Genomic DNA, 25,247 nt, shown 5'->3' on the forward strand with positions numbered 1-25,247 from the left:
GGGAGAGGGAGAAGGAGAAGCAGGCTTCCCGCAGAGCAGGGATCCCGATGCGGGGCTCGATCCCAGGACCCTGGGATCATGACCTGAGCCGAAGGTGGACGCTTAACAACTGAGCCACTCAGGCGCACCCCCGCAAAAAAAAATTTTTTTTAATTATTAGGCTATATGGTGTCTGACTTATAAGTGAACTGAGAAAGGATTTTCTGTCCAGTAGGAGTGTAAATTAATTCATGCTGTGGAACTTTCCTGAGCCCATTTCCTGATGTATAATGGAGTTAATAAAACCTATTAGTTGGAGTACTGTGTGGACATACTGGAAGGTATGTGGGCTCCAGAAGGAGGTAGCATTTAGGCTGGGCCTTGAAGGACATGCAGAATTTTAGCTAGTGGAGATCTGGCCAAGGGTGAGGTATGTGGTGGGAAGAAAGTGGGACTGTCATGGTGCCTTGAGTGATAAGCAAGGCTGAGAAATCAGGAGAAGCAGAAAACAGGAAAGTGTGTTTGCCAAAAATTACAAATTCCAACTCACTGAAGTATGGCTAGTAAAGTTCTAAAAAATATGGAGAGTGGAGCAAATGACAAACTATGTAAGGTGAGTAAATGTAAGTCAGGACTATGAAAAAAGGATGTGATTCAAAAGTTAAAGATGCTAGAAACCAGAGTAGACCTTTGTCTAGCCATATGAAGAATGAATCACTGATAGCAACGACTAATCACTATATGCATGTAAAATATAGATGGAGCTAATTCCAGCAGAAATTTCCATCAACGCCAGGATACAGGGGTGCTAATCCCTACCATTTACTGAACACCTAGTAGGTGACAGGAGCTGTCCTTTATACAGTTTGTTACATTTAGTCCACACAGTACTCCAACTAATAGGTTTTATTAACTCCATTATACATCAGGAAATGGGCTCAGGAAAGTTCCACAGCATGAATTAATTTACACTCCTACTGGACAGTAAAACCAAAATCTGATACCAGCTTTTCCCATCTTGAGACCATGCTCTTTCTCCCATGCCAATCTAGCCTGATTTATATGTTAAGAGAAATGAAGTGGAATCAAGGATACCTCCATAGTAATGTCACCCTCATTGGCTGCAACTATGCTTTCATCAGTGATAGAGCTGGAGATACAGCCAGCACTCCAGGGACTAAGTATAAAATCTTGAGAGTGTACTGCGGCCTATGAGACCATCACTGTCATGTTGATGAGAACCGCTGATGAAAAAAAGTAAAATGTCGAGGCACCTGGGTGGCTCCGTTGTTAAGTGTCTGCCTTCGGCTCAGGTCATGGTCCCAGGGTCCTGGGATCGAGCCCCGCATCGGGCTCCCTGCTCAGAGGGATGCCTGCTTCCCCCTCTCTCACTCCCCCTGCTTGTGTTCCTCTCTCTCTGTGTCTTTCTCTGTCAAATAAATAAATAAAATCTTAAAAAAAGTAAAATATCCATTAGGTTAAGTTCTTAATCTGTCATTTAATAGAGATCAGTGGCAAGAACACGGGTTTAGGAAATAGATGGCCCCAATTCCAAATGTGAATTCTGCTATATACTATTTACATGGAAAATCCTGGATAGTGATTTTACTTCTTCAATCTCAGCTTCTTCATAGAGTCATTACAGCAAGTTAACAATAAATCTTTGTAGAAAAAAGATAGGCAGCTTTGGATAACAGAAAAGTACATCATTGAGGCTAAAGAGGTTTGGCCTCATTCAGGCATTAAGTTAGCTGTCTTGTCTTGGGCAAGTCACAGACTCTGACCATTTTTCTTCTGTAAAAAGTAGATGGCACCATCTACTTTAAGCATTTGTTGTACGAATCTGAGTATAACGTATGTTAGGTACCTACAGTACTAGACTATATTATAGCAATGTATCCACCATATTAAATCATTAACACAATACTTGGCAAAATATGTGTAACTTTCCACCCCAACTGTTTTTACACTTGGGCTCTATTATAATGTTATTGGTGATTATAACTTAAAAATACTACAGACTACTGGAAAATCGTAAGAGCAATTTGGTAAAAATTAGACACCTTAGGCGTTTTAAAAATTGCTAACTTTGTATTGTACTTAAAAGTTAAAATTTATGTAAGTGGAAAATTAGTCATTCTTTTATACTCCCTCACACATTTTTTTCACTAAAAGCATTCCATTAAACAAAGTGCTTAGTCAATCTGAGAAATAAAAGATTAGTACCATTAACAGAGACTTTGATAATTTTATTGCTAAGAAAATTGTTAAACATGCTTGCTATCTCTGATAGCATTGTTGAAGTGGTAGGACCCAGCTGTGGTCAATCCATTATGTGAACCATGAAAAATATCCATCCTTGCAAAACTGGTCCCCAACTGCCCCTCAAAAGCAAACAAACAAACTGACGTCAAGACAGTATTTAAATCAATCACTCCAAAGTAAAGTAAATCAGGGTTACACCCCTGGTATTCCCTAATTAAGCGAGTCAGAAGAAATACAAACACAGAAAACTAGAGTAGGATACATCTAATGGGTCATCTATATCCACACATCCAACACTTGGTTTATGAATCGAAGCAAATTTGGGAAGTTCAATGTACCTTTTGGGTTTACACAAATCATTAAAAAATAAAGAAAAAAATGTACACACGTATAAAGCTCCTTGGTTCCAGCGATTTTGCAGTGTTGTGCCAAGCAAGAGGGTTAACATCAGTTTGCCTCCTTTCCCACCTAGACGACATCTTACTGATTTATCCATGAATAAGCCTCGTGGATGCCTTAGGAAACCACTCCATACCTGTCCGGAAATGTGCCCGTTGGTTGAAGCTCCATTTCTTACATTATAAGAAGTATGCGAATAAAATAGGACTGCCATTTCTTTTATCTATTCCTCCCCCGTAAAGCTGCGATAAATAGGGTCACTCAAGCCTCCCTTTGCCCAATGCTAGCACTCCCACAAAATTGGTTCTTATTTGTTACCTTAAGGAGGATGGGGAATTGAAAGTGTTTTCCTAACGGGTTTGCTGAGTTTCAGATGTTTAAAAAGAATTTGAAACCAAGTGAAGTTTGGTCTTCACACTGAAATATCCGTCCTGGGATGTGGGCTAGGTGTCTGTGGTTATTCAGAGCGAGGTACCCTGTGAGCTTCTGAAGGAACTGTAATCTGATGTACACCGGCAGGCGTGGGGTGGGGGAGGGAAGAACTGGCCGGGGAGAAAAGAATGGAATTAGCGTCTACGGAGCACATCCTAAGGCTCCGGAGTTGCTGACTCCAACCCTAACCACCTCGCTGCTGGGAACCAGCTGGAAAGGGAAAGACCGGCGACCCTGGGTTGAGGTTGAAGGCGGCGGTCCTGGTCTCAACAGCCGGCCCAGACACCTGGCTTCTGGGGCCCGCCCGATCCGGCTAAACCCTCTCTCCCCGCCGGTCCTGCAAAGGGGTAGGCACCGCGCTCTCGTTCCCGTCGGAGATCATCAGATTCCTCTCTCCCCGAAAGTGCTAACTTCAGGGGCTCAGGGGTACAAAGGGAGAGCAGACCAGAAGGGACAGGCCGTGGGGTCTCGGGGGCGGAGGGTTCAGGTAGGGAAGAAGGACGATCGCCCCGGCGGTGGCCGCCTTTTCTCCTCGTCCTCCACCCCCGATCCCCCCACCCCCCACTAAGTCCGCAGAACCTGCGGCGGCCGCGCGGTGCTCGGCGCCAGGCTGGGGTCCCTGGCCCCGACGCTGGGGCTGGCTCGGGATGGGTGGGGTGGGGGCTGGCGGGTCCCAGAGCCCCAGCAGCGGGTGGCTGCAAGGAGCAAACCCCGGGCAGGCGACCACCTTCCGCCCGCCCGAGAGCGCGAGCAGCAGACAGAGAAGCGAGCGAGGCGCAGGGCGAGCAGCGGCTCCGGCGCACCTAGCGGACCGAGCCGGGCGGTCCTCGGCGGGCCGCCCCTCTCCATCCCTCGGCGGTCCCCGCCCTTACCTCCGGGCGCGAGGGTGCCGGCGGGGAGGGTGCTGGGGAGCGGCGAGCGGTCTCCCGGTCCGGCTCAGCGGCGGTCAGCGACAGCGGGGTCGTCGGCGGGGCCGCTGCTCATGGCGTGTGGCTCCCGGAGCACTGCGGCCGCGGCCACGGCGGCGCCTTCCTCCTCGTCCTCTTCGCGGGCTCCCAGCCGGGACGCAGCTACCGCCCCAGCCCCGCAGCCCTCCTCCCCTCCGCCTCCCCGGCCGCGGACGGAGCCGCCTCCAGCGCCGCCCCGCGCGCAGCCGGGCCAGCGGCAGCCAGCGCCGCCCAGTGCCCGGCCCCGGAGTCGCCGCCGCCGCCGCCGCCCGCCCGCCCGCCCGGCGGTCCCAGCCCCGCTGTGACGCAGGCCGCCGTGCCCGGGAACTTCCTCCCCTGCGGAGACCACCGCGCGCCGGGACTGGCCGGCGAGGCTGCCGCTGGCAGCCGGAGGCTTTCCCCTGGCCGTGGAAAACGGGCCCTCCCGCGCTTCCCGGCGGGGCCGCTCCCGCCTCTGAGGCGGCCACCTGGCGGCGTCTGCATGGGGAACGGGCTGCGTCCAATACCTCCCCCATCCCTAACAGGGCGCGGAAAACCGAGGCTTCTCCGCGCTCTGCGGCCACTCCACTGCCGCAGCTCCTCCCCTGGGTGTTAGAGGGGAGCAGCTACCACTAAAAATAGCCCTCTGGCAACTCCCCTGCGGGACTGGGGTCAGGATGGAGATCATCCCTCCTCCACATCTCCCGCCCCGCAGGAGAACAGAAGGACCCCATAAGAACACAAGAATGAGGTGGGGCGGGATGGAGGGCGGGCACTGAGGGAGACAGGGGAGAATGGTTAAAACCAATCTCCCTGGACACCTGAGTCTCCTCTCCAGCAGGAACCCCCATGTTCCCGGACACTGAGAGCTGGGCTCCCTCGTCTCTTCAGCAGCAGGTTCCAGAGACGCGGAAATTGAACGCTCCGCCTACAGTTGTGAACTGTGCATAAAGGAGTTGATCGTCCTCATCAAAACCACTTGTTGTTAAGAGTATGGGGGGGAGGGGCTCTCCCTATTGATTGATCTGAAGCATGTTTTTCTTCTCCACATTCTCCTACCCACTTTCAGGATGAAAAAGCAAACTGTCTTCTTGAACGCTGACAGCTATTCGTATGGAAAATCTTCTGCCCAGTGAAATGTACAAACAAGATTACTAGGTTATATAAAATCCCCTAGGATGCCTTCTCAATGTTCGTTATTCTAAGAGTACTGAAAATGAACCTACTACTCTGTCCTGGCAGTCAGGAAAAGGCCGATGTACCTAACTGTCTTTCACTAGTTGATTTGTTCTTACCAGCAAGCCTGAAGAAAGCAGGCACCTCCTTTAACCCCATTTGTAGTTCCAAGTCAAAATGAAAAGAAAATTTGTCCGGAAGTTGTTCTCTTAAGCTTTTTAAAAAAATTTTATTTTATTATGTTAGTCACCATACATTACATCATTAGTTTTGATGTAGTGTTCCATGATTCATTGTTTGGTATAACACCCAGTGCTCCATGCTTCTCTTAAGCTTTTAACTGCTTTTCATGGGCTCGCTGGGCCAAATTCAGTATGCTGTGGAAGTCAACCTTACACCCTGTTAGGCTGTAGATGACTCTAACACCAGCCTTAATTAACTAGATCAGCACAAAAATCTAGGGTGGGGCCTTTTTCCTCGATAGCAGGTAAAAAAATTCCTGGAGAGTTCCTGGGAAAAGGGAGAGGTTGGCTTCAGCAATTTGCTAAAATTGTGATTACCTTGCAAGCTACCAGATACTATCTGAGGTAGCTCCAGCTCTTAAATACCTTACCTGGATTTAAACACTCAATGAGGCAAATACTAAGGGCACAAACCTCCTGTCGGGGGCTTTGTTCTGCAAGTGCTTTCTGAACATCTCTATCCTCTGTACAATTGTCACCCTGACCTCAAGCTTGCGCATCCCTGAAATGCTCCCTCATTACCCAGTGACAAGGAACTATTAGACTAGACTTTGGACTCAGGTGAACCAGGAATAAATCCCTGTGTAAATGTAAGGGAGTTACTGCTAATTTTATTTTTTTCCCATCATCAGCAATATAAGGATAGTACTTTAGGGTGCTGTGCGAATTAGATAACATGCTTGAAGCAGCAAGAACAGTGCCAAGCACTTCATAAGTACACAATAAACAGTAGCTGTTATGTACTTAATATACTCTTCATAGACCTGAAAGCAAAAGGACCAGGAATGGCAACAAGGTTTGGAAATGGGATATGAACCCTGAAAATTGAGTCTCCTGCCTCCCCCAGATGTTTAATTGCAATACTTTTGTCCGCATTTGACCTGTTTTTTAAATAGGGTGTATTGGGTAGGGCTACATGTAGTCACGTGATTCACATGCACCCTAAAGTCTGAGAGGCACGAGTCTGAAAACCACTATGTTATACAGCTTAGTATATTTTTTCTTATTTTAGAGCATGTAAACCCTAAGTCTAGTCAACCTCACCTCAGTCAACCTAACTTAAATCAACATCCACACTTATCAAGCCCTCGGAAAACCATAAGGTGAATCCACAATCCATCAGCCAATTTCTGTGAGTGCTGGACTCTGAGGGTCTCAAAGAAGCATAGTAGACCCCATGATCTGTGGGGAATATGCTCCAATACACCCAGTGGATGGCTGAATTTGCAGATAGTACCAAACCCTATAGAGGCTGTTTTTTTCCTGTACATACATACCTGTAATATTTATAAATTAGGCACAGTAAGGAATCAACAATAATAAAATAGAACAATGATAACAAAATACTGTAATAAAGTTATGTAAATATGGTCTCTCTCTCTCTCAAAATATCATATTGTATTGTATTCCCCCTCCTTCCTTTTGTGATGATGTGAAGTGATAAAATACCTATGGGGCGAGATAAAGTGAGGTGAGTGACATAGGCATTATGATGTAATGTTAGGCTATTATTCGTCTTCTGACAATTTGTCAGAAGGAGGGTCATCTCCTTCTGGACCAGAGTTGACTGTGGGTATCTGAAACCATGGAAAGCAAAACCTCAGATAAAGTGTGTGTGGGGGGGCTGCTGTATAAGGCTTATTCCCTGACTTCAAGGTGTTCACAGAGCTTGAGAGAGGGAATCTGGCAGCCCATGAGTCAGAATAAACCATTCCAAACTAAATGTGATTGCATTTCAGAATAAGGAGAGGGCACTATACCCCAGGTGAGCCATGTATACAGAGCCACCATCTTCACCTTTCAGTCACCCAATTCTTGATACCAAAATTTGACATTCTCTGTGGGCTTTCAGAGTGAGTTCCCACACCAAGACTCCACATACTTACAAGTTAATCATGTACTGGTTGGCAATAGGGAGCTGAAGTGGATCTTTCTGGGCAGTGCAGGGCCATGGTAGGGGATTTGGAATGATACAGATCTGGGCTCAAGTCCTCGGGCCATTCCCTACTATCTATGTGACCCTGAGTTTCTTAAGTTTTGAACCCCAGTTTCTCCATCTGTCTATTAGAACATCGATACCTACTTTTTTTAAGGTTCTAGTGAGGGGCGCCTGGGTGGCTCAGTCGTTAAGCGTCTGCCTTCAGCTCAGGTCATGATCCCAGGGTCCTAGGATCGAGCCCCACATCGGGCTCCCTGCTCAATGGGAAGCCTGCTTCTCCCTCTCCCACTCCCCCTGCTTGTGTTCCCTCTCTTGCTGTCTCTCTCTGTCAAATAAATAAATAAAATCTTTAAAAAAAATAAAAAGGTTCTAGCGAGACTTAGAGTATCTGCAACCCCTCTAGTGGGTTGTATAGAAGTGGTAATTACATTGTTTCGTTGTTAGTTATAATAAAATGCAGGCTGGGCTATAGCAGTCCTTGAAGGCATATTTCAAAAGTCGCTTTCTCTGTGAAGCTTCCAGAGGCTCCCGGCAAGTGTAATTCTCCCTTTCTTGTGCTCCCACAGCACTGACCATGATGTGCTGCCATTATCTCTTTACATTTTTGTTTCACTACTGTGTCTTTTTTCATCTCTATGTCAACACCTAGCAGAGAGCCTGGTATTACACGTTGAAAGAATGAGTTTTTTAAAGTGTCAATTTTTTGTACTGTTCTGACTTCCAGTACACAGTAATTTGTATTAAACATCATGCTCTAGAATGTGAAATCCTTTAGCTCATAGAGTTTATGCTGACATTATGTATCTGCTTAAACCTTGATTTTTCAATGTTGGGCCTGTTCTTGAAGACCAACCTGCTATGCTTGTTTTGTTTTATATTTGATGTCAGTTGATCCTGCCTAGTAATAGTGAAAGTAAAATCTAAATTCTAAACCAAAACCACCAGCAGGGTTTAACCCAGCATTCTCTACCCACCCTATACACATCTGCTCCCCCGATCCTTTCTGAGCTTTTGTGGGAAGGTCCTGAGCTAACAGAAAGCATTGTTGTTTTAAATTTCAACTCTTATAACACTGTTGCAACAATTAGCACTTTCTGAATTAATAGCTGCCAGTTAAAATCCACCTTTAGCAACAGTTTTGAAATCCTTGGCTCTATGCCATTAAAAATGCTAAGACCAGGAGAATAACCCCCCCCTAGAAAATGTCGTGTGAGCAGGAAGTTGCCCAAGAGGTAATGTGGTCAAATGTGGTCTTGACTCTAAAATGGCAGTTGAATTTGTGCCAGCGGAGAGGGTGGTGGTGCTGAGGATTTAAAAATAGGATACTACAAAACTATGGGCCAAATTCTTATAAAATCAGTCTTGTTTATTGACCACCAACCCCCCCCCCCAGCCCTTACCCACCACTAACACATACACACACATAAGACTGAAGTGGTTGGTCCCACTAATCTGTGATAGGCTTTGGAAATGATAATAAGAAACACTTACTAGGGGCGCCTGGGTGGCTCAGTCCTTAAGCGGCTGCCTTTGGCTCAGGTCATGATCCCAGGATCCTGGGATCGAGTCCCGTGTCGGGCTCCCTGCTCCATGGGAAGTCTGCTTCTCCCTCTCCCACTTCCCCTGCTTGTGTTCCTGCTCTCGTTATTTCTCTCTCTCTGTCAAATAAATAAATAAGGTCTTAAAAAAAAAAAAAGAAAGAAACACTAGGTACACACTGTGCGCTAGGTACAAGCTTTATATGCATTGTCTGATTTATTTACCCTTGCTATCCAGGCAGTGTTATTTCCTCCTATTGACAGAGGAGAAAACTGAGGCATATTCTAAACAAGTCACTAATCAAAGGTCATATGACCACTGAGTAGAAGAGTTAGGATTTGGCCCTGGGCAAGTCTAATTTCAGAGTTCTCCTGCTTAACCACTACTCAGTCATATGGAAAATGAATATTTTTAAATTGAATCCATCAAGTACATTCAGTAAGGTACTTTTTCAGGAGGTTTTGAAATGGCATTAGTTTGTGCTGCCCAATAGCCTACTCACGTCCCCAATGTGTCTTCATGAGGTGATTTCACAGCTTACTCTTTAACTGAAAAGCATTTTATGACTGAAAACAAACTTTTAATGAAAGATCATAAAGTGTCTGTGGCTCGGAAGTTAGGCAATATGAAATATACCAGGCAGAGAAACCCATTCTTAGAATTATTGTTCGTATGGGCCAGTGATATATAAGTAACTTTCACATAATACTTATATAATATAAGCTTAAAGTAAAAAATGAGTTTGACATTCTCAAGAGTGGCTTTTATTTTTTTGCACCTGAATCTCACTGTTATAATTATATTACTAAATAATATATTCGTGCTACTATTTATTAAGCACATGCCACCACGCTCGAAGAACTTCACATCATCTGTAAATGACTAGCTGTAACCATGCAGTGAATTATTCTAAAGGTAATGAAACATCCTTAAGGGGTTTGGAATGTCCTTATTTATTAAAACAAAACAAAACACTAAGATATATCTCCTAAGAAAGGTAACTCAATTTTCCCAGGACTCGACATTTCCAGTCTTTTAATGCCATATCTTATTATGCATATAGAATGTGCCATAGAACATCTCAGATCACAGTTTAACATTGACTTGCTTCAAATTTCAGTGACATCAGCCCTCACAAAGCACCTAACTTCAAGCCGAAGGAATTGCTTCTTCGCTTTGACTAAGAAGCTGCTTGCTCTCTGAGGCATGACTATCGATGGCTCAAGAAACCTTACCAGGGTAGTGAAATTGAAGAGGCTCTTGTTACTTACATAAACATGACTCTCTTTGGAAAAATATCATGGGGACACCTAGGTGACTCAGTTAATCACCCCACTCTTGATTTTGGCTCAGGTCATGATCTCAGGGTCGTGAGCTCAAGCCCTGCATCGGGCTCTGTGCTCACCTTGGAGTCTGCTTGAGATTCTCTCTCTCCCTCTCCCTCTGCTCCTCCCCCCATTTGTGCACTCTCCCCCCCCCAATAAATAAATAAATAAATAAATAAATAAAATCTTTTAAAAAAAGGAAAACTATCATGAAAGGTGCTTTGTATACTTAGAAAATGCTTTAACCATGCCCAGGTGATGTCTTCTTAAAACCACCACCCATACTAATACAAGATGATTTTCTTGCATTCATTTATGAATTTCCTGAGTTTACTTATGTTGTTTACCTCTCTAGGAAAAAAAAACAAAACAAGAAAGCTTGGTTTTCCTTCTCAGTATCAATGATAGTGGTCCTTAATGGTCACTTTTATTGCTGTTAGTGAAAAGAGCACAAATTGGGATTAATGAGACCTAGATTCCAGGTGTGGCTCTGCCATTAACTAACTTTGTGACTTGGGACAAGTCTTTTAATATCTTTGCATCCTCAGTCTCCTTATTTGCAACAAAGGGGTTGGAATAGGTGATTTCTTAGGACTTACTCAGTGCTAAAACTTTTCAGATTGATCTTAAAATGATACATATTTATCCTCCCTAAATTTCAGTCAGTAATGGATATAATCACCAACATCTGATCAAGGAAGGGTGAAGGCACCCATTGCTGCTATCCATAGGAAATCTGCCCGAAACATGGCAGACCCATCAGGCAAAATCTTCCCAAAGCACCTTTGTCGTTCACCATCCATGGTCAGTGAGCTAGGGCCATTTCCCCACTGAGGCATTTCCAAGCAGCTTTCCTTAGAACTCTCCCCTTCAAGACTCCAGAGAAATAGGGGTCTGTGGTCAAATTCCCTTGGAGGATACTATATCCCTTTCAGAGATTCACAGTGCATGTTAACATGCTTAGGACTCCGAGAAGTCCTGAGTTAAAAATACTTGTTTAACTTTGCTGACCCTAGCATGTCTCTAACTTTATCTGATAATGGAACTGTTTCCTTTGTCACAACTACCAACATTCCAGGAAGAACAAAATCTCTCAGAATAGAACATTTGAACTGTTATTCTAGACTTAAAGACTGCAGAACCTTCGTATGACCTTTTTTCTTTGGAAAGCACAGGAAATTATCAGCCCTATTAATTCATTTAATGAATGCCTACCAAGATAAGCCCCCTGGGTAGATGTTTTCCATAGCTCCTTTCCTTACAAACATCAGTAAATAGAGTGCCCCTCATCTTTAATAGGACAAAGAGCACCAATTCTCACTAGTAATAGTGTGGCCTTGGTCCTTTACACTGAGGAATATTTCCTTGCCTTTACATATTCTTATTAGCCCCTGGGTTCTTTGACATCCTTTTAGAAATTTGAAACTTGTATAAGACAAACACATACATCCTGAGTACTTAAAGGGGTGGCATGGAATAGTTTATTTATTAGTGACTTGGAAGACTGTTCTCCATGGGTTTCTAGTATTTCCACACATCTTATGAGCAAGGCACTGCACGTTTTGTAAGTAAGACCCTTTCTTCCAGTCTAAAATTCAAGGATACTTGTAGAGTGAACAGCCTTTGAAGAGAGAGAAAATTGCTTCCCCCGGAGAAAAAGGCAAGCAAACCTACTGTCCAGTATAATAAAGATAATGTTTCTCTTCAGAGCAAGAGGCAGACATACTTAAACTCATTATAAAACATTCACATTCCCTAAGCTCATGGTTCCTCTCCTATAACACAACCTACTATTACTGTGTTGGGACTCCAGGAACTGACACAAAATTGCTAATACTCTGGCTTCTACTTTTGCTGAGCAATAAACTTTCATCTGATCCAGGAGTTTCCTGCCTTCTACCACCATCCAAGAAACTGTGGCAGGCTCATTTTTTTTAGCTTGCAAGGGATAAAGTCTCAGATCCTTCACAGTTCTGACAATAACTGGCTTTTTTTCCCCCTACGAATTGGACATTGGTAGAATAACTTTATATCCTTAGGTGTTCTCCCTCCCAGAATCATCCCCGGTCTTATAACTATTCTCTCCTTTGACTGCTTTTCTAGGCCTGTTGTAACATTTATAGCTGTCTCTCCTTGTTTCTGAGGTACATTCAGTAGAGGGTTATTAGGAGTGATACGTTCTGATTATGGAATTTCAAAGAAAGGCACCATGAATTCTGTCTAGCATGATAACGTTTCATCAAAATGATTAGAAAATATTTTACATTCTATCTTGTTTTTAAAAAGAAACTGAAAAATTAATCCTCAATGAAAAGGAAGTACCACCTTATACTAAAGAATGGACATCTGTGTGTGTGTGTGGCGGGGGGTTCAGGGAAACTTCCGAATTAATTGCACTGATTGCTTCCAAAAGCAATGCAGAAAGAGAAAAAGACTTGAGTTAGATAAGATAAATTGCTTCATGTGACCAAAGGAAGGATCATTTTACCACAACATGAAAACAACTGTGGCCTTATTTAGGAGACTGAAAACATCCAGATTTCTTGAACGTCGTCAATCAAATGCTCCTGACAACAGTCTGATCTGATGTCATTTCACATTAACTGTTGAGTTCATTGGCTAAAGCAGAACTCAAAATTATGCTTCCTGTAACAATGCTTCTGATCAACTGCTTTGAAACAATCAGAAAATGTTTTCAGGGACTTTAGAAATTGGTTTGGGAACCCAGTCTGGAAATCGTAAGTGGTACGATTGCTACAGTGATTTGAATGAAACAGATAGGGTAGTAAAGTAAGTTTTGTTGAGTACTCCACGCCAGGCATGGTTTAAGCATTTCACATGTATTATTTCACTTAATTCATGTAACAACACTATAAAATAGGTACTGTCACTGTCCCCATCTCACAGATAAGAAGGCTGAGACACAGATAGGTAATGTCACTTGCCTAAGGTCATGGTGCTAGTAGGTGGCAGAGCCTAGAACAGAATCCAGGCAACCTGACTCCAAAGCCTATACTCCTACAACTCCCTTTTTACTTTATAACATCACAATTTTTTAAACTGCTGGAAATGTGATTTTTTCCCCTAGAACATTTAAAAGAAATCAACATCAGTTTTCTTCTTTTGATTTTTATCTCTAGATTATTATCTTCCCAGATATAATGCTGTTCTTCATTTTTCTATGAGGAATATACCTCAGGACTATTAAGGGTAAATTATGTCCATCATCAGCCCACATGGACAGAGAAAGGAGATACTATGTAGTCCGTTTAGAGTAGGGAGACACTCCAGTTAAGCCACCTTGAAATCTTCTGTGTAAGATTTTGTCTTGAACTCCTACATGAAAAATCTTTAAATAATCTAAAACAATTACACAATAGGTGTTGAATGTTTCTCTTTAAGTCTGTATCCAGAGAAGAAGGAAAAAGCAACAATATATTGAAAGTTATCAGTTCTTTACTTGGGCAAGTTTACTCTTTCATGATCAGGAGTGGTAGGTAATACCAAATCAGCCACAATTGCCACAGTCCCCAGATAGGCACATTGTGACTCTGTCTAGACCAACAATCACATCATAATGCTTTTCCTCAAATCAGACTGGCCCCTTATCCCCTCCAATCTCCCAAAGAGCATGGAGGTGGGAAAACTGGGGGACTTCTGCATGCTTGAAGGGGAAAGGAATTTTCAAAATCTTGGAGGACTATTTCTTAGAATGGTGAGGAAAGCATTTATTATATAGCATTTATAGATTGCTGCCCAGCCTCTGAAATTCCAGAATATTTTTGAAAACTAGTGATAACAAAGCTTATGTAGAATTCTCTGCAAGGTTAGATCTGTTTAGTGTTCTGAAGACAAATGGTGTGGTACCAATTTCAGATGCGAGAGCGAGAAGCACTTCTGCGCGCCCTGCCACCATTTTCACAGGAAAATGAGGGAGTCAGCATGGTCTTTGCTGAACATTTTTTGTGGCGATTGGTGGATATTTTTCTCTCTTCCCATTAAGGCCTTGTAAAGCCAAGAGTTGAGTGGAGATTCCTGCCTGTCTTCTCAAATCGAGAGTAAAGCTAGAGGTTCAAGAGAAGCACAGATGAATCTATCTTCTGATCTTCCTGGGACCCTAAGCAGCTGCATAGAAGTATTGTAATTCCTTAACTAAAAGGATTTGGATTTATCTTGATTTTACCCAGCACTGTTTTAAAAACAAAAAACAAACCAAAAAAAACCTTATATAATTGAGTTCTTACAAACCTAACTTTTTTTAGCAAAATCAACTTCCCAAATGTTACAGTTTACTCTGAGGGGAACTGCCATCAAATTTGCATGTGCCTTCAGTGGCTTCACAGCTCTTTACCACCTCCTTGATTTTGTATGTATCTTGACTCCCTTTTCTAATTTCTCTCCCCTCTGTTCTCTCCTCCAAATTGCATCGGTCTTTAAATGTCCTATCCAAATCCTAGCTCCATGAAGTGTTTCTAACACTTTCTTTTCTGAAAGCTCTTATACTAATTAACCATTTTTTTTTTAATCTTCCATAGGTGTGAAAACTTAAATAAGTTGCTTGGCTTCTCTAAGCCTCAGTTTCTCCGTAGATAAATGGGGATAATTATAGTACTTTAGAGTGTGTTGTGAGGATTAGGTGATTTAATACATGTGTCTTAGAACTGCCTGATACACACAAATATGCACTGTGTCAATTTTTATTAATAGTCAACAGTTAATTTTATCTTCTCTTTTTGACACTTTACATTTTTTTTGTTTGTTTCCCACATAGTTGAGGTTCAAAAATTATTTGTTGACTTAATTATTTTGATATTATGTCAAAGGGGGAGTACTTCCTTCACGTTTTTTAAAAGAATTAATTGATGGGTGCCTGGGTGGCTCAGTATGTTGAGCAGGATCTGACTCTTGATCTCAGCTCAGGTCTCGATCTTAGGGTCATGAGTTCAAGCCCCATGTTGGGCTCTATGCTGGGTGTGGAGTCTACTTAAAAAAAAATTAATAAACTGATAAACATGAAGAACTGCCAGTTGACAGTTTCTTAAAAGCCAAGCTCTTGCAGCTTGATATATGATTTTTTTAAAAAGTAAACATAAGTGCTTATTGCAGGAATACAGCATATATTTTTTATACTTTCATTTCTATTTCAATTTAACATATCACCCATGATACATAAAATAATCATTATTTCTCTTCCTCCCTCCAACTGAAACCCGTGAAATTATTTTTTTTGAGAAATTTTTATGTAAAATATCTATTATGTTGCAGAACTTCTGCAAATATAAGTGATTTAGTCAATATCTTAGTTAATGTTACGGAAAAAAGAGTATACACTGAGAATTTTGAAATATTGTTTTTATTGTTTACCAAAATCTGCATGCAGGAAGAAATAGCCAGTTTTAACATATCAATGTTACAGGTTCTTTTTTGTACCCGATTTCCAGAGGGGTCCATCCCAACATTCCCCCACCAGCTTCGTGAATTTGTGATCTGCAAGGGAAGGGAGCACCTTGCCCTCCAAAGAGAACACATTTCAAAAGTCTGCTTGAAAGGTAAAAACTGACTATGTTCATTTTAAAACAGAAATAGTTTAGCCATTGGAAGACAAGAGGAGTCAATATTTTTGTTCAGAAGAATAATGGAAATATGGCATTTAAAAATCAGGACAGAGGTTGCTCTGTTGCTGAAGGTTGCTCAAGAGCTGAAGTATTAAGATCTTTTCTGCTAGTTGAGTTTTCAATGTTTAGAACACAAAGCTCTGTTAATCACAAAGGAGCCAGTTTATCAATATTACTTGGATTTCTTTAGAAAGTAGCTAAACTCTTCAACTAGTCTTCTCTAGTCATCATGTAGTAGTTTGTAACAGAGACAAAACTTTGAATGGGGGAGAGAACTGGTAGAGAGACCAGATTGGCCGGGTTAGTTCCTGCATTCCGCCTTCTTGTAACCAGGGTTTGCTTTCTGCTTGTGCTGGACTCGTACCCAGACGGAGTTATCTGACGAGGAGAAAAACCTGTTCCAGGTGGAACAGGAAATGCAATGGCTGAGGGACGGGCACCAGGGACCAGACAGAGATTGAGTTTCATGCCAAGATACTGGATTCTTCTGGTCAAGATAAAGAGCTATGCATGTGTTAACAGTGAAAATGGCATAATCTGTGTTCACATCCCATAACTTAAAGGCATGACAATGAGGGAACACACATGGATTTGTGGCACATGGAAATGTGTGCACAGAAAAAGGGGATCTATGATTTTCTAAATGTAGGAGGGCATTCATTCTTTCTCACCAAAATGGCTACATCCTGCTTGGTTATCAAGTCTGAAAATCTCTAAGAATGAGACTGTGTCCCTGGGGTCCCATCAGACCCTTAGGGATATAGCAACATGTTCTACCATGGCCACGACTGACCCTGTGTTGTGGTCCTGGCCTTTACACACCACTGGAGGAAGTGTGACTTTATTTCAACATGTTGATAAGTTATAAATTATAAAATTCTTTATAATTACTTCAATGCTATGTTTATTGGTCTGGCCTTGTCCCTTTGGGGCAGAAACCAGAAAATTCTCAGGATAGTGAAGTCTGCCAAGCATACGGGGCTTGCATCACTGCAAAAGGTCTAACAGATATGTGATGAAGAGGGACCATCACTGTCCTTGGATCAGCAACTGTTGTGGTTCCCGAAATCATGCTTCCTTCACACTGTTTCTCCTTTGAACACCACTGGCTTGTATTCATACTGCCTTCATTTTTGTTAGGACTGTGTTTACACAGCTTTATAGTTGGCTCTCCTTTGGGTGAAATATGGTAAAGATTGATATGAATGCAGCTTGGAGAGACCCTCTTCCAATTAATTCCCTTTGAGTTAGCAGCTTTTCGGGCCACCTTGTCTGCCTTGGGATTAGCTTTAGGAACAACCATAGCTGTTGGGATGTTATTTTGTAACCAGGTGAAAATAATTCTCACAAACAAAACTTCTAATGAATCATGGATTGAAGAAAAGGTTAAGGATCGAATTCAGTATTACCAACTAGCTGAGGTCTTTGTTTTACCTTATGATTATGGGAAGTAGATGGAGGAATTTTAAACAGGTATTTACATGGTCAGGGTCCCTGAAGAAGATGGGCCAGAGTGGCCAATTAGAGGAGGCTGTCAGCAGTAGAACAATTGAGACAAAATACAGATAAAAGAGTCAAAAGTGGTGGCGCCTGGGGGGCTCACTCTTGATTTCCACTCAGGTCATGATCTCAGGGTTGTGAAATCAAGCCCCAGATCAACTCCACACTGGACGTGGAGCCTGCTTAAGATTTTCTCTCTCCCCTTCCCTCCGTCCCTCCCTGCCTCTAAAAAAAAGTTGGGGAGGGGGCACCTGGGTGGCTCAGTCCGTTAAGCATCAGTCTCTTGATTTCCACTTAGGTCATGATCTCAGGGTCATGAGATTGAACCCCAGGTCAGGCTCTGCATAGGGTGTGGAGCCTGAGGAGCCTGACTAAGATTCTTCCCCCCCCCCCCCCCATGGACACTCTCTCACTCTCTCTCTCTAAGAAAAAAAAAAAAAGAAGCATTCAGTATAAAGCAATAGAAGATTATAGTGGTACCTGCTGTCCTTTGAATACAGGAATCAAAAGGAATGAAAACCTTTTTCAAGAGCCCCCGCACTGAAGAATATCGAATAGAGCTATAGAAAAGGGAGTTCATTTCAGCCATGAGACGGTTATGATACTGATTGTATAGAGGTAAAATTCTTGATGATTCCTTTGATAGAAGGTGTTTCAAGAATAGGAGTCTGGTTTTCTAGAAACTGTGTGGAGACGTATCCATGTAATTCTGAAATAGATCAAGCCCCAGAGGGCAAGAAGAAAAATAGATAGCCACAGTTAAAGTAAAACTATTCCTTAAGTCCTCTCCATTACTTGAAAATTGCACATATTACTAAAAAGTTATGCAGTGAGCCTACTCTGATCAAGGCGTGTTTTTTTCCTCAAAGGTGCCCTAGTGCCATGATCTAAATATTTTTATTACCATTTTGAAATGGGAGAAGCCATTCTGCTTATGCCTTTGAATTCCTGCCCCTCTTTGCTACACTTCCTCTCCCCAAAAGGAAAAACACTTTACCAAAGTAGGTCAGTTGCATTATCCCTAGGATTATTTTTATGTGTTGCACACTATGGACCACACCTGCAGATATGGTGATGCTTTTACCCTGTTTCCCCAGCGGACATTTCTTATGTAATATTCTAAATACTACAGAACTTAATATGTTAGATTCAATATAAACTTAAATTTTATTACCTGTCTTTTAATAATGCAGATTTTTATCAAATCAAATAAAGATCAATGGATGTTCTGTAAAAACAAAAAAAGATGGTAAGTTGAAATCTTCCTTCAAAACCTCTCTCAAATACCTCCCAAATTTTCTGTTTCCACTTGTGCTCCCCTAGGTTAGCTCTCATTGCTTTATGGCTACACGGGGGCTACTGCCTCCTTCCTAGTCTCCTGTCTTCACGTCATGCAGACCACCCTCCATGCAATCACCTAAATTATCTTCCAAAAGTATAGCTCTCAGCATGTATATTTTGAATGGCCCATAGTAGCTGCTCAATAAATCACTTGCTTTAAGTGATTCCTACTGCCCAAAGGAAAAAGCTTAAACTCAAAGCCCTTATGTTTTGTAAATAATAATAAGAGACTATGATATAATAAAGAATATATTTGGTCTTTGCTGGCCCCCTTCCTGATACAGAGCTCCTAAAACCCTTGGAATTTCCCGAATGATAGAAATGTCTTTGTTAAGCTAATGAGATGACTCCTGTGGGCCTTTAGATAGCTTCAGGATGGAGGCTGGACATCAGAAAGGCCAGCCATGTGATTGGAGTGTTGGAATTTTGGCCCAGCCTGACCTGGGGTGAGGGAAAGTTGCAGGGGCTGGGAGCTGGGAAGGGGAGAGACTGAGATCAATCATGTCTTCATAATGAAATCCCAATAAAAACTCTGACATCAAGGCTCATTGGAACTTCCAAATTGGTGAACTCATAGAAGTGCCTGGAGGGTGACACATTCTCTCTCACTTTGTGGGAAGAGGACACAGAAGCTGAGTTCTGCCCTAGGCTCTCCTCATTTGGCTCTTCTTGAGTTGTATCCTTTCAGATACAATTGTAATCATAAGTATAGCATTTTCTTGAGTTCTATGAGTCAGTCCAGTGAATTATCAAACCTGAAGAATTTATGGAACCGCCATATTTGTAGCCAGTTGGGCAGAAGTTTGGGTGGCCTGGGGACTCCCTGAAACTTGTAACTAGCATCTGAAGGGGGAGGGCAGTCCTGTGGAGGGCTTTGCCCTGAACTTGTGGAGTCTGCGCCAACTCTAGATAGTCGGTGTCAGAACTGGGTTGGGTAGAAACAAAATCCAGTATTAAGCTGCTATTACAAGAATCTACAGAAATAGAGCATGTCACCAGAGCATGACTTTGGATATCATAGCTGTAATGGAAAGCCTGATTTACTAAAAGCCTCCCCAGGACCACAAAATGATAACACTGCTTCCTGTACGCTGGCTTTCGCAGAACCTGTTAGGTTGGCCCCATGCTAAGGAACCATGCCTGTGGGTCATTTGAAGAAAGAAGAGTCAAAAGATTTTGACTAGCCTAGGGCAAGGCATTTGAAATGCATTATGATCTACGGTCTTAATTCCAGGGGTCCTACCAGTGGCTTATTTTGGTGAAGACAACGTAAGTGTCCCTCCCCACTTAGCTTCTCTGAGAAACATTCCACTTAGGCAAGACAGCCCAGCCTGGCTGTTGAGTTATAAGTTAATGGGTATGTTCTTTGTGAAGATTTGGAGTCCTCTGTGCTGTCTACATCCTAGTAGCACTTCTGAGAAGAATCAAGCTGCTGATGCTGGTGACAGTGGTTATGGCAAGAGAGAGGCCACTATCTATTTGTCCCTCACCAAGATATCTGTTTCCAATTTTGGCAGTAAGACATGGCAACAGAGGGAAAGAAAAGAGAAGGCCCAAGGCACTGCACACCTCTTGCCTACCAGACTTCGTATGAGTGCTTTGACTTAAGTTAGTTGATTTCATCCTCGTAACCGCCGTGGGGCGGAGGGGGAGGTATGATCATCCCACCTCACAGAGACTCAGACTGTGCCTGTGAGTTCCTGGAGGCCTCCCAGCTCATAAGTTAGAGAAGAAGCAGGAGAACTCAGGGCTATCTGAACCCAAATTTAAACTCTCCATTCTCTGTTACAGCTGACACGCCAGCTTTGGGCTTCACCCTGGCATGCCCAACTTACACTCTGGGTGAGGAAAGCAGAGAAAGGTTATCTTTTCCCTCTCAACTTAGCCTAGAGTATGCTCCTGAACCAATTTCCCCCAGACAAGCTGGAGATTTCCACTGGCAAGACAACATGGAAATCTTTTGCAGCCTTTTCTTTCAGCATTCTCCCATTTAGGCAAATTGGTGCTAATTCTGGAGCAGGTGGGAACAAGTCATCCTCACAGCCTCCGGAGACATTGTTGGCACAGCCTCCCAGGGCATACTTGGCCATGTTTCCAGAATGCTCCCCCCACGCCCCTGAATTAGCTCCATCTACTCACAAGTAGCAAACAGTGACCCTTCCAGAAGAATCCCTGATGGTGCATCCCTCTGACTGCCAGAAGACTCGCTAGAGGGCTGGAAACGTGCTGAAACCGGCCTGGGAGGTTGAGGCTTGGGCACCTGCGTTATCAAGTGTCTGTGTGTCATTAGTAGGTGCCTTCTGTAGCGTGGTTGGCAAGGCCCTGACACTCAAGGGCCTGGAGTATAGCGCCAGACCCTGGTGGCAGACGCTCAAAGGACACTCAGATAAGACATGCTGACCTTGGTTTCACTCAACCACCAGCACAGCGGCAGCCTAGGACAGTGTCTGGCCTGTCCAAAATTTTTAACAGCCTGGGGGCTGGAGCCTGGGCTGCAGGCAGAGGGTAGCCACACACCAGAGAATGAATACCTCGAAATGAACCACACTCTCCCTTCCATTTCCTAAGGTTTCGCAGAGCTTGATTTCCCATGGAAACAAGCAGAAGTCCATTTTAATCATCTGGCATTTTTTAGTTCCCTAATTTGTATGAGAACCTGGAGATACCGACATATGGTACATTCATTACCCCAGAAAGCTACAGCTGAAAGAAAAATAGTTAAAGCCAGTCTTAAAACTGGAAAGCTTCAGCATATGCCTTCAAATGACTTTCCTTAATCTCAGAGATGGTCAAAAAGGCTCCCAGGCTCTAAGCACCGGGAAGATAGTTGTTTCTGTTGCAGCTCAGTGCTTCCAGCAAGATTCACATTTGAACCTTGGTGTGTGCCTCTCCCTCAGTGCAACCACCCGCTTACCTCCTGACCCAGACAGAGAGAGTGGAAGGAGCCCTGGCTGAGTCCCGGGCCCGATCCTTGCACTCACTAGTCCTGTGACCTTGGGCTAAAACAGAGCTTCTCTGGGTCTCATTTTCCTCATCATGAAAATGTCATTCAATCATCTAACATATTTATTGAACATCTATTTTGTGGCAGGCTCTGTTCTAAGCACTGGGAAGATAGTAATGAATAAAATAGCATCCCCACATTTGTGGAGTTTAAATTCTTTGTGGGGGAGATACACAAATGCGTAGAAGGCATAATATATTAGCTGGCAATAGGGGTCATGAAGTAACACAGAACAGGGCAAGGGAGTATTTGTGCAGGACGATTGCAAGTGGGAAATGCACTGGGCCAGGAAGTCCTCCCTAGAGAGGAGGCAGCTGAGGAGAGGGCGGAAGCGGGTGTGAGGTGCGCCGGGTGGATGGCAGAGGAAAAGCATTTTGTGGGGAGGCCCTGGAGTCGGGGACTCCCTCTGTTTTTGAGAGATAGCAAGAAGTCCAAAAATGGCTAGAATCTGTGAGCGTGGGGCTTTAGAGGCCACCGAAGAGGATTTGCCCGTGGTTGCTCTCAGAGGGTTTTGAGTAGAGGAGATACGATCTAAGTTGTGTTAAGGTCACTCTGGCTCCTATGTGGAGAATACAGTGAAGGGGGACAGCGTGGGGCTGCCTTCGCTATAATTGAAGGGAGGCCCCGTGATGGATGGGACCAAGGGAATTGGCATTTGGTGGTGAGAAGTCCTTGGATTGTAGCCTATATGTTATTTCGAAGGTAGAGCTGCCAGGGCTGCCAGAGTAGAGGTGGGTGTGAAAGAAATAGGGAGTGAAGGCTAACTCCATGGTTTTTAGCCTGGTTCCCAGGAAGAATGGAGTGTTCATTTCCTGCAACTGACAGTAGTTTAAGGGGACAGGTGGGGAGGCATGGAACACCTGGAATTCAGTTTGGGACATGTGAAGTGTGAGCTGCCAATTGGAAATCAAATGGATACAATGGAAGCATGTCACTCAACAAACAATAAAACTTATCAAATGAATTAGATCTAAAAGAACGACTGCTTTTGTCTTCAAGAAAAATAAGAGTAACCTCTGGTGATGCCATGTGGTGAGAAGCCAAGATGCCTGAGAAGTAAATCATTTTGAGAAATGAAGTTTCTCTGCTTTTCTAGGATGGTCACTATTATCATTATTACCTTCTTGCAGCTAATTATCTAATGGGATTCCAAAGGTTCACAAATTTAAAGGTAAAGAAAGGTCTTGTCACTGGAACATACAATATAGAAAGCACACATCCAGGGCCCCTAGGTGGCTCAGTGGGTTAAGCGTCTGACTCTTGATTTCAGCTGAGGTCATGATCTCAGGGTGAGACCAAGCCCAGCGTCAGGTTCTGTGCTGAGCGTGGAGCCTGCTTAAGATTCTCTCTCTCCCTCTCCCTCTGTCCTTCCCTCTCTCTAATAAAAAAAAAAGAGAGAGAGAGAGAGAAAGCACACATCCACCCACCCATTTATTTGGTCTCTAGGAAAGTTACACAGTGCTATATAGTCTGAATGTTTGTATATCCCCCTCCCCATCCCCACACACCCTGGCCAAACTGATATGTTGAAATCCTAACCCCCAGTGTGATGGTATTAGGAGGTGGAGCCTTTGGAAGGTGATTAAGCCATGAGCTGGGAGCCCTCATACATAGGAATAGTGCCTTTATAAAAGAGATCCCACAGAGCTTCCTGCCCCTTCCACCATGTGTGGACACAGCAAGAAGTTAGCAGTCTGCAACCCAGAAGGGGACCCTCACTAGAACCCAACCATGCTGGCACCAGATCTTAAGTTTTCCAGCTTCCAGAACTATGAGAAATAAATGTGTAGAAGCTGCCCAGTCTTTGGGATTTTGTTATAGTAGCCAAAATGGACTAAGACATACAGGCTAGAGTTGGAAGAAGGGTATTTATGACTAAGGGTGTAGAGAAGATCATGGTACCTATGCTCATCTCAGTTTGAAGAAACTTTCTGGCCCCCAGATAGAGAAGGCTGTGAAGCTGGAGTCAAGATGTGTAGTGGAAATTATAATTATAATATCTTGTTTGCAAGGTTGCCCAGGGCCTGGCTCATAGAAGGACTCAATGAATCTTAGTTCACTTGTGCTTAAGGACAAGAACCCTGTGCTATTAATCTTTGAAATCTTAGTAGGTACATAATAAATGTACTTATTTCCAGATATGAATATGGTCACTTTATACATTAATACTTTTATATTTGTATATTATATACTAATTTTATATTGTGTACTAATATATATGTATGTTTCTAAGGTCCTGGAGACTTAAGGATTGGGTAAAGACAAAGTTGAGACTTTAATTTAGAGCAGTGGTACCAAGTAGAAATATAATGCAAACTACACAGGTAATTTTATGTTTTCTAGTATACACATTTTTAAAAAATAAAAAGAAAGTAATAAAATTGATTTTGATGGTATTATTTAACCCAAAGTACTATCCTTTCAACATGTAATCCATATAAAAATATTGTGCTACGGTGAGCGCTGTGAATTGTGCAAGACTGTTGAATCACAGATCTGTACTTCTGAAACAAATAACGCAACATATTTTAAGAAAAAAGAAAAAGAAGAAGATAACAGGAGAGGAAGAAAAGGGGAGTATGTCAGAGGGGGAGACGAACCATGAGACATGATGGACTCTGAAAAACAAACTGAGGGTTCTAGAGGGGAGGGGGGAGGGGGATGGGTTATCCTGGTGATGGGTATTGAGGAGGGCACGTTCTGCATGGAGCACTGGGTGTTATGAACAAACAATGAATCATGGAACACTGCACCAAAAACTAATGATGTAATATATGGTGATTAACATAACAATAAAAAAATTAAAAAAAATATTGATATATTTTATTGTTTTTAACTAATTCTTTGAAATCCAGTGTGTATTTTATACCTACAGAACATCTCAGTTAAAACTAGCCACATTTCAAGAACTTAATAGCCACATGTGGCTAGTGACTATCATACTGGACAGCATGTTTCTGGTGGCAATAGGCAGGTATTTTTTTTCCTCTTGCTTTATATTTTTATGAGCCTGACATTCACCTATAGAAACATGGTGTATTTTCAGTCATTCAGGCTCAGATATTACTTGTCCCTTGGTTTTATAAAGCAAGCAGTTATGTGGTCACTATTTTTATACGTGTTGGAAACAGAGGATCTCAGATTATCTTTATGCACTAACCACTAGAAATGGAAAATTGCTCTGCAGGTCTCCTGTTTCACTTCTTATCTCTCACAGGTAGAAACAAAACCAAATAAAAACCACGAAGGAAAGATCCAATAGCAAAACTTCTGCTTGTGTGGGTGGTCATCCTGATGCTGCACTTTAAAATGTTATTTTCCAGGGCACCTGGGTGGCTCAGTTGGTAAAGTGTCTGCCTTCAGTTCAGGTCATGATCCCGGGGTCCTGGGATTGAGCCCTGCGTAGGGCTCCCTGCTCAGCAGGAGAGTGTGCTTCTCCCTTTCCCTCTGCTCCTACCCCCGCTCATGCTCTCTCTTGCTCACTCTCTTTCTCCAAACAAGCTCTCAAATAACTAAATAAAATCTTTAAAAAAATAAAAATAAAGTGTTACCTTCCTCTGATTTT

At 43.0% G+C, this 25,247-nt stretch overlaps 2 protein-coding genes and 1 pseudogene across 18 annotated transcripts in view; 1 reads left to right on the plus strand and 2 right to left on the minus strand.

Moving 5' to 3' along the window:
- The window catches only part of LRRC8C (leucine rich repeat containing 8 VRAC subunit C), a 124,092-nt gene extending 120,005 nt beyond the window's left edge, over positions 1-4,087 (minus strand). For all 10 annotated transcript variants that reach the window (XR_012379379.1, XR_003208405.2, XR_012379377.1 and 7 more), the window contains exon 1: positions 3,948-4,087. The gene's annotated coding sequence lies outside the window, so the exon portion shown is untranslated. The remainder of the gene's footprint in view (positions 1-3,947) is intronic.
- An 11,499-nt stretch (positions 4,088-15,586) lies between these two features.
- LRRC8B (leucine rich repeat containing 8 VRAC subunit B) overlaps positions 15,587-25,247 on the minus strand; it is a 444,213-nt gene continuing 434,552 nt past the window's right edge. For 2 of the 8 annotated variants that reach the window (XM_025872148.2, XM_073896364.1), the window contains 2 exons: positions 18,512-18,565; positions 17,259-17,897 (listed from right to left, as the gene is read on the minus strand). In XM_025872148.2, coding sequence (XP_025727933.1) covers positions 18,543-18,565 — 23 coding nt within the window. In that variant the 3' untranslated portion in view covers positions 17,259-17,897; positions 18,512-18,542. Of the gene's footprint in view, positions 17,011-17,258; positions 18,047-18,511; positions 18,566-25,247 lie in introns of those variants that run through there. The other 6 variants (XM_025872147.2, XM_073896362.1, XM_073896363.1 and 3 more) reach the window with 5 other exon arrangements.
- Positions 16,513-18,090, plus strand: LOC112824356 (palmitoyltransferase ZDHHC6-like; annotated as a pseudogene).

This window comes from Callorhinus ursinus, unplaced genomic scaffold (assembly GCF_003265705.2).
Source record: "Callorhinus ursinus isolate GAN/ISIS: 27379988/994484 unplaced genomic scaffold, GSC_fseal_2.0 scaffold9, whole genome shotgun sequence".
NCBI lineage: Eukaryota > Metazoa > Chordata > Mammalia > Carnivora > Otariidae > Callorhinus > Callorhinus ursinus.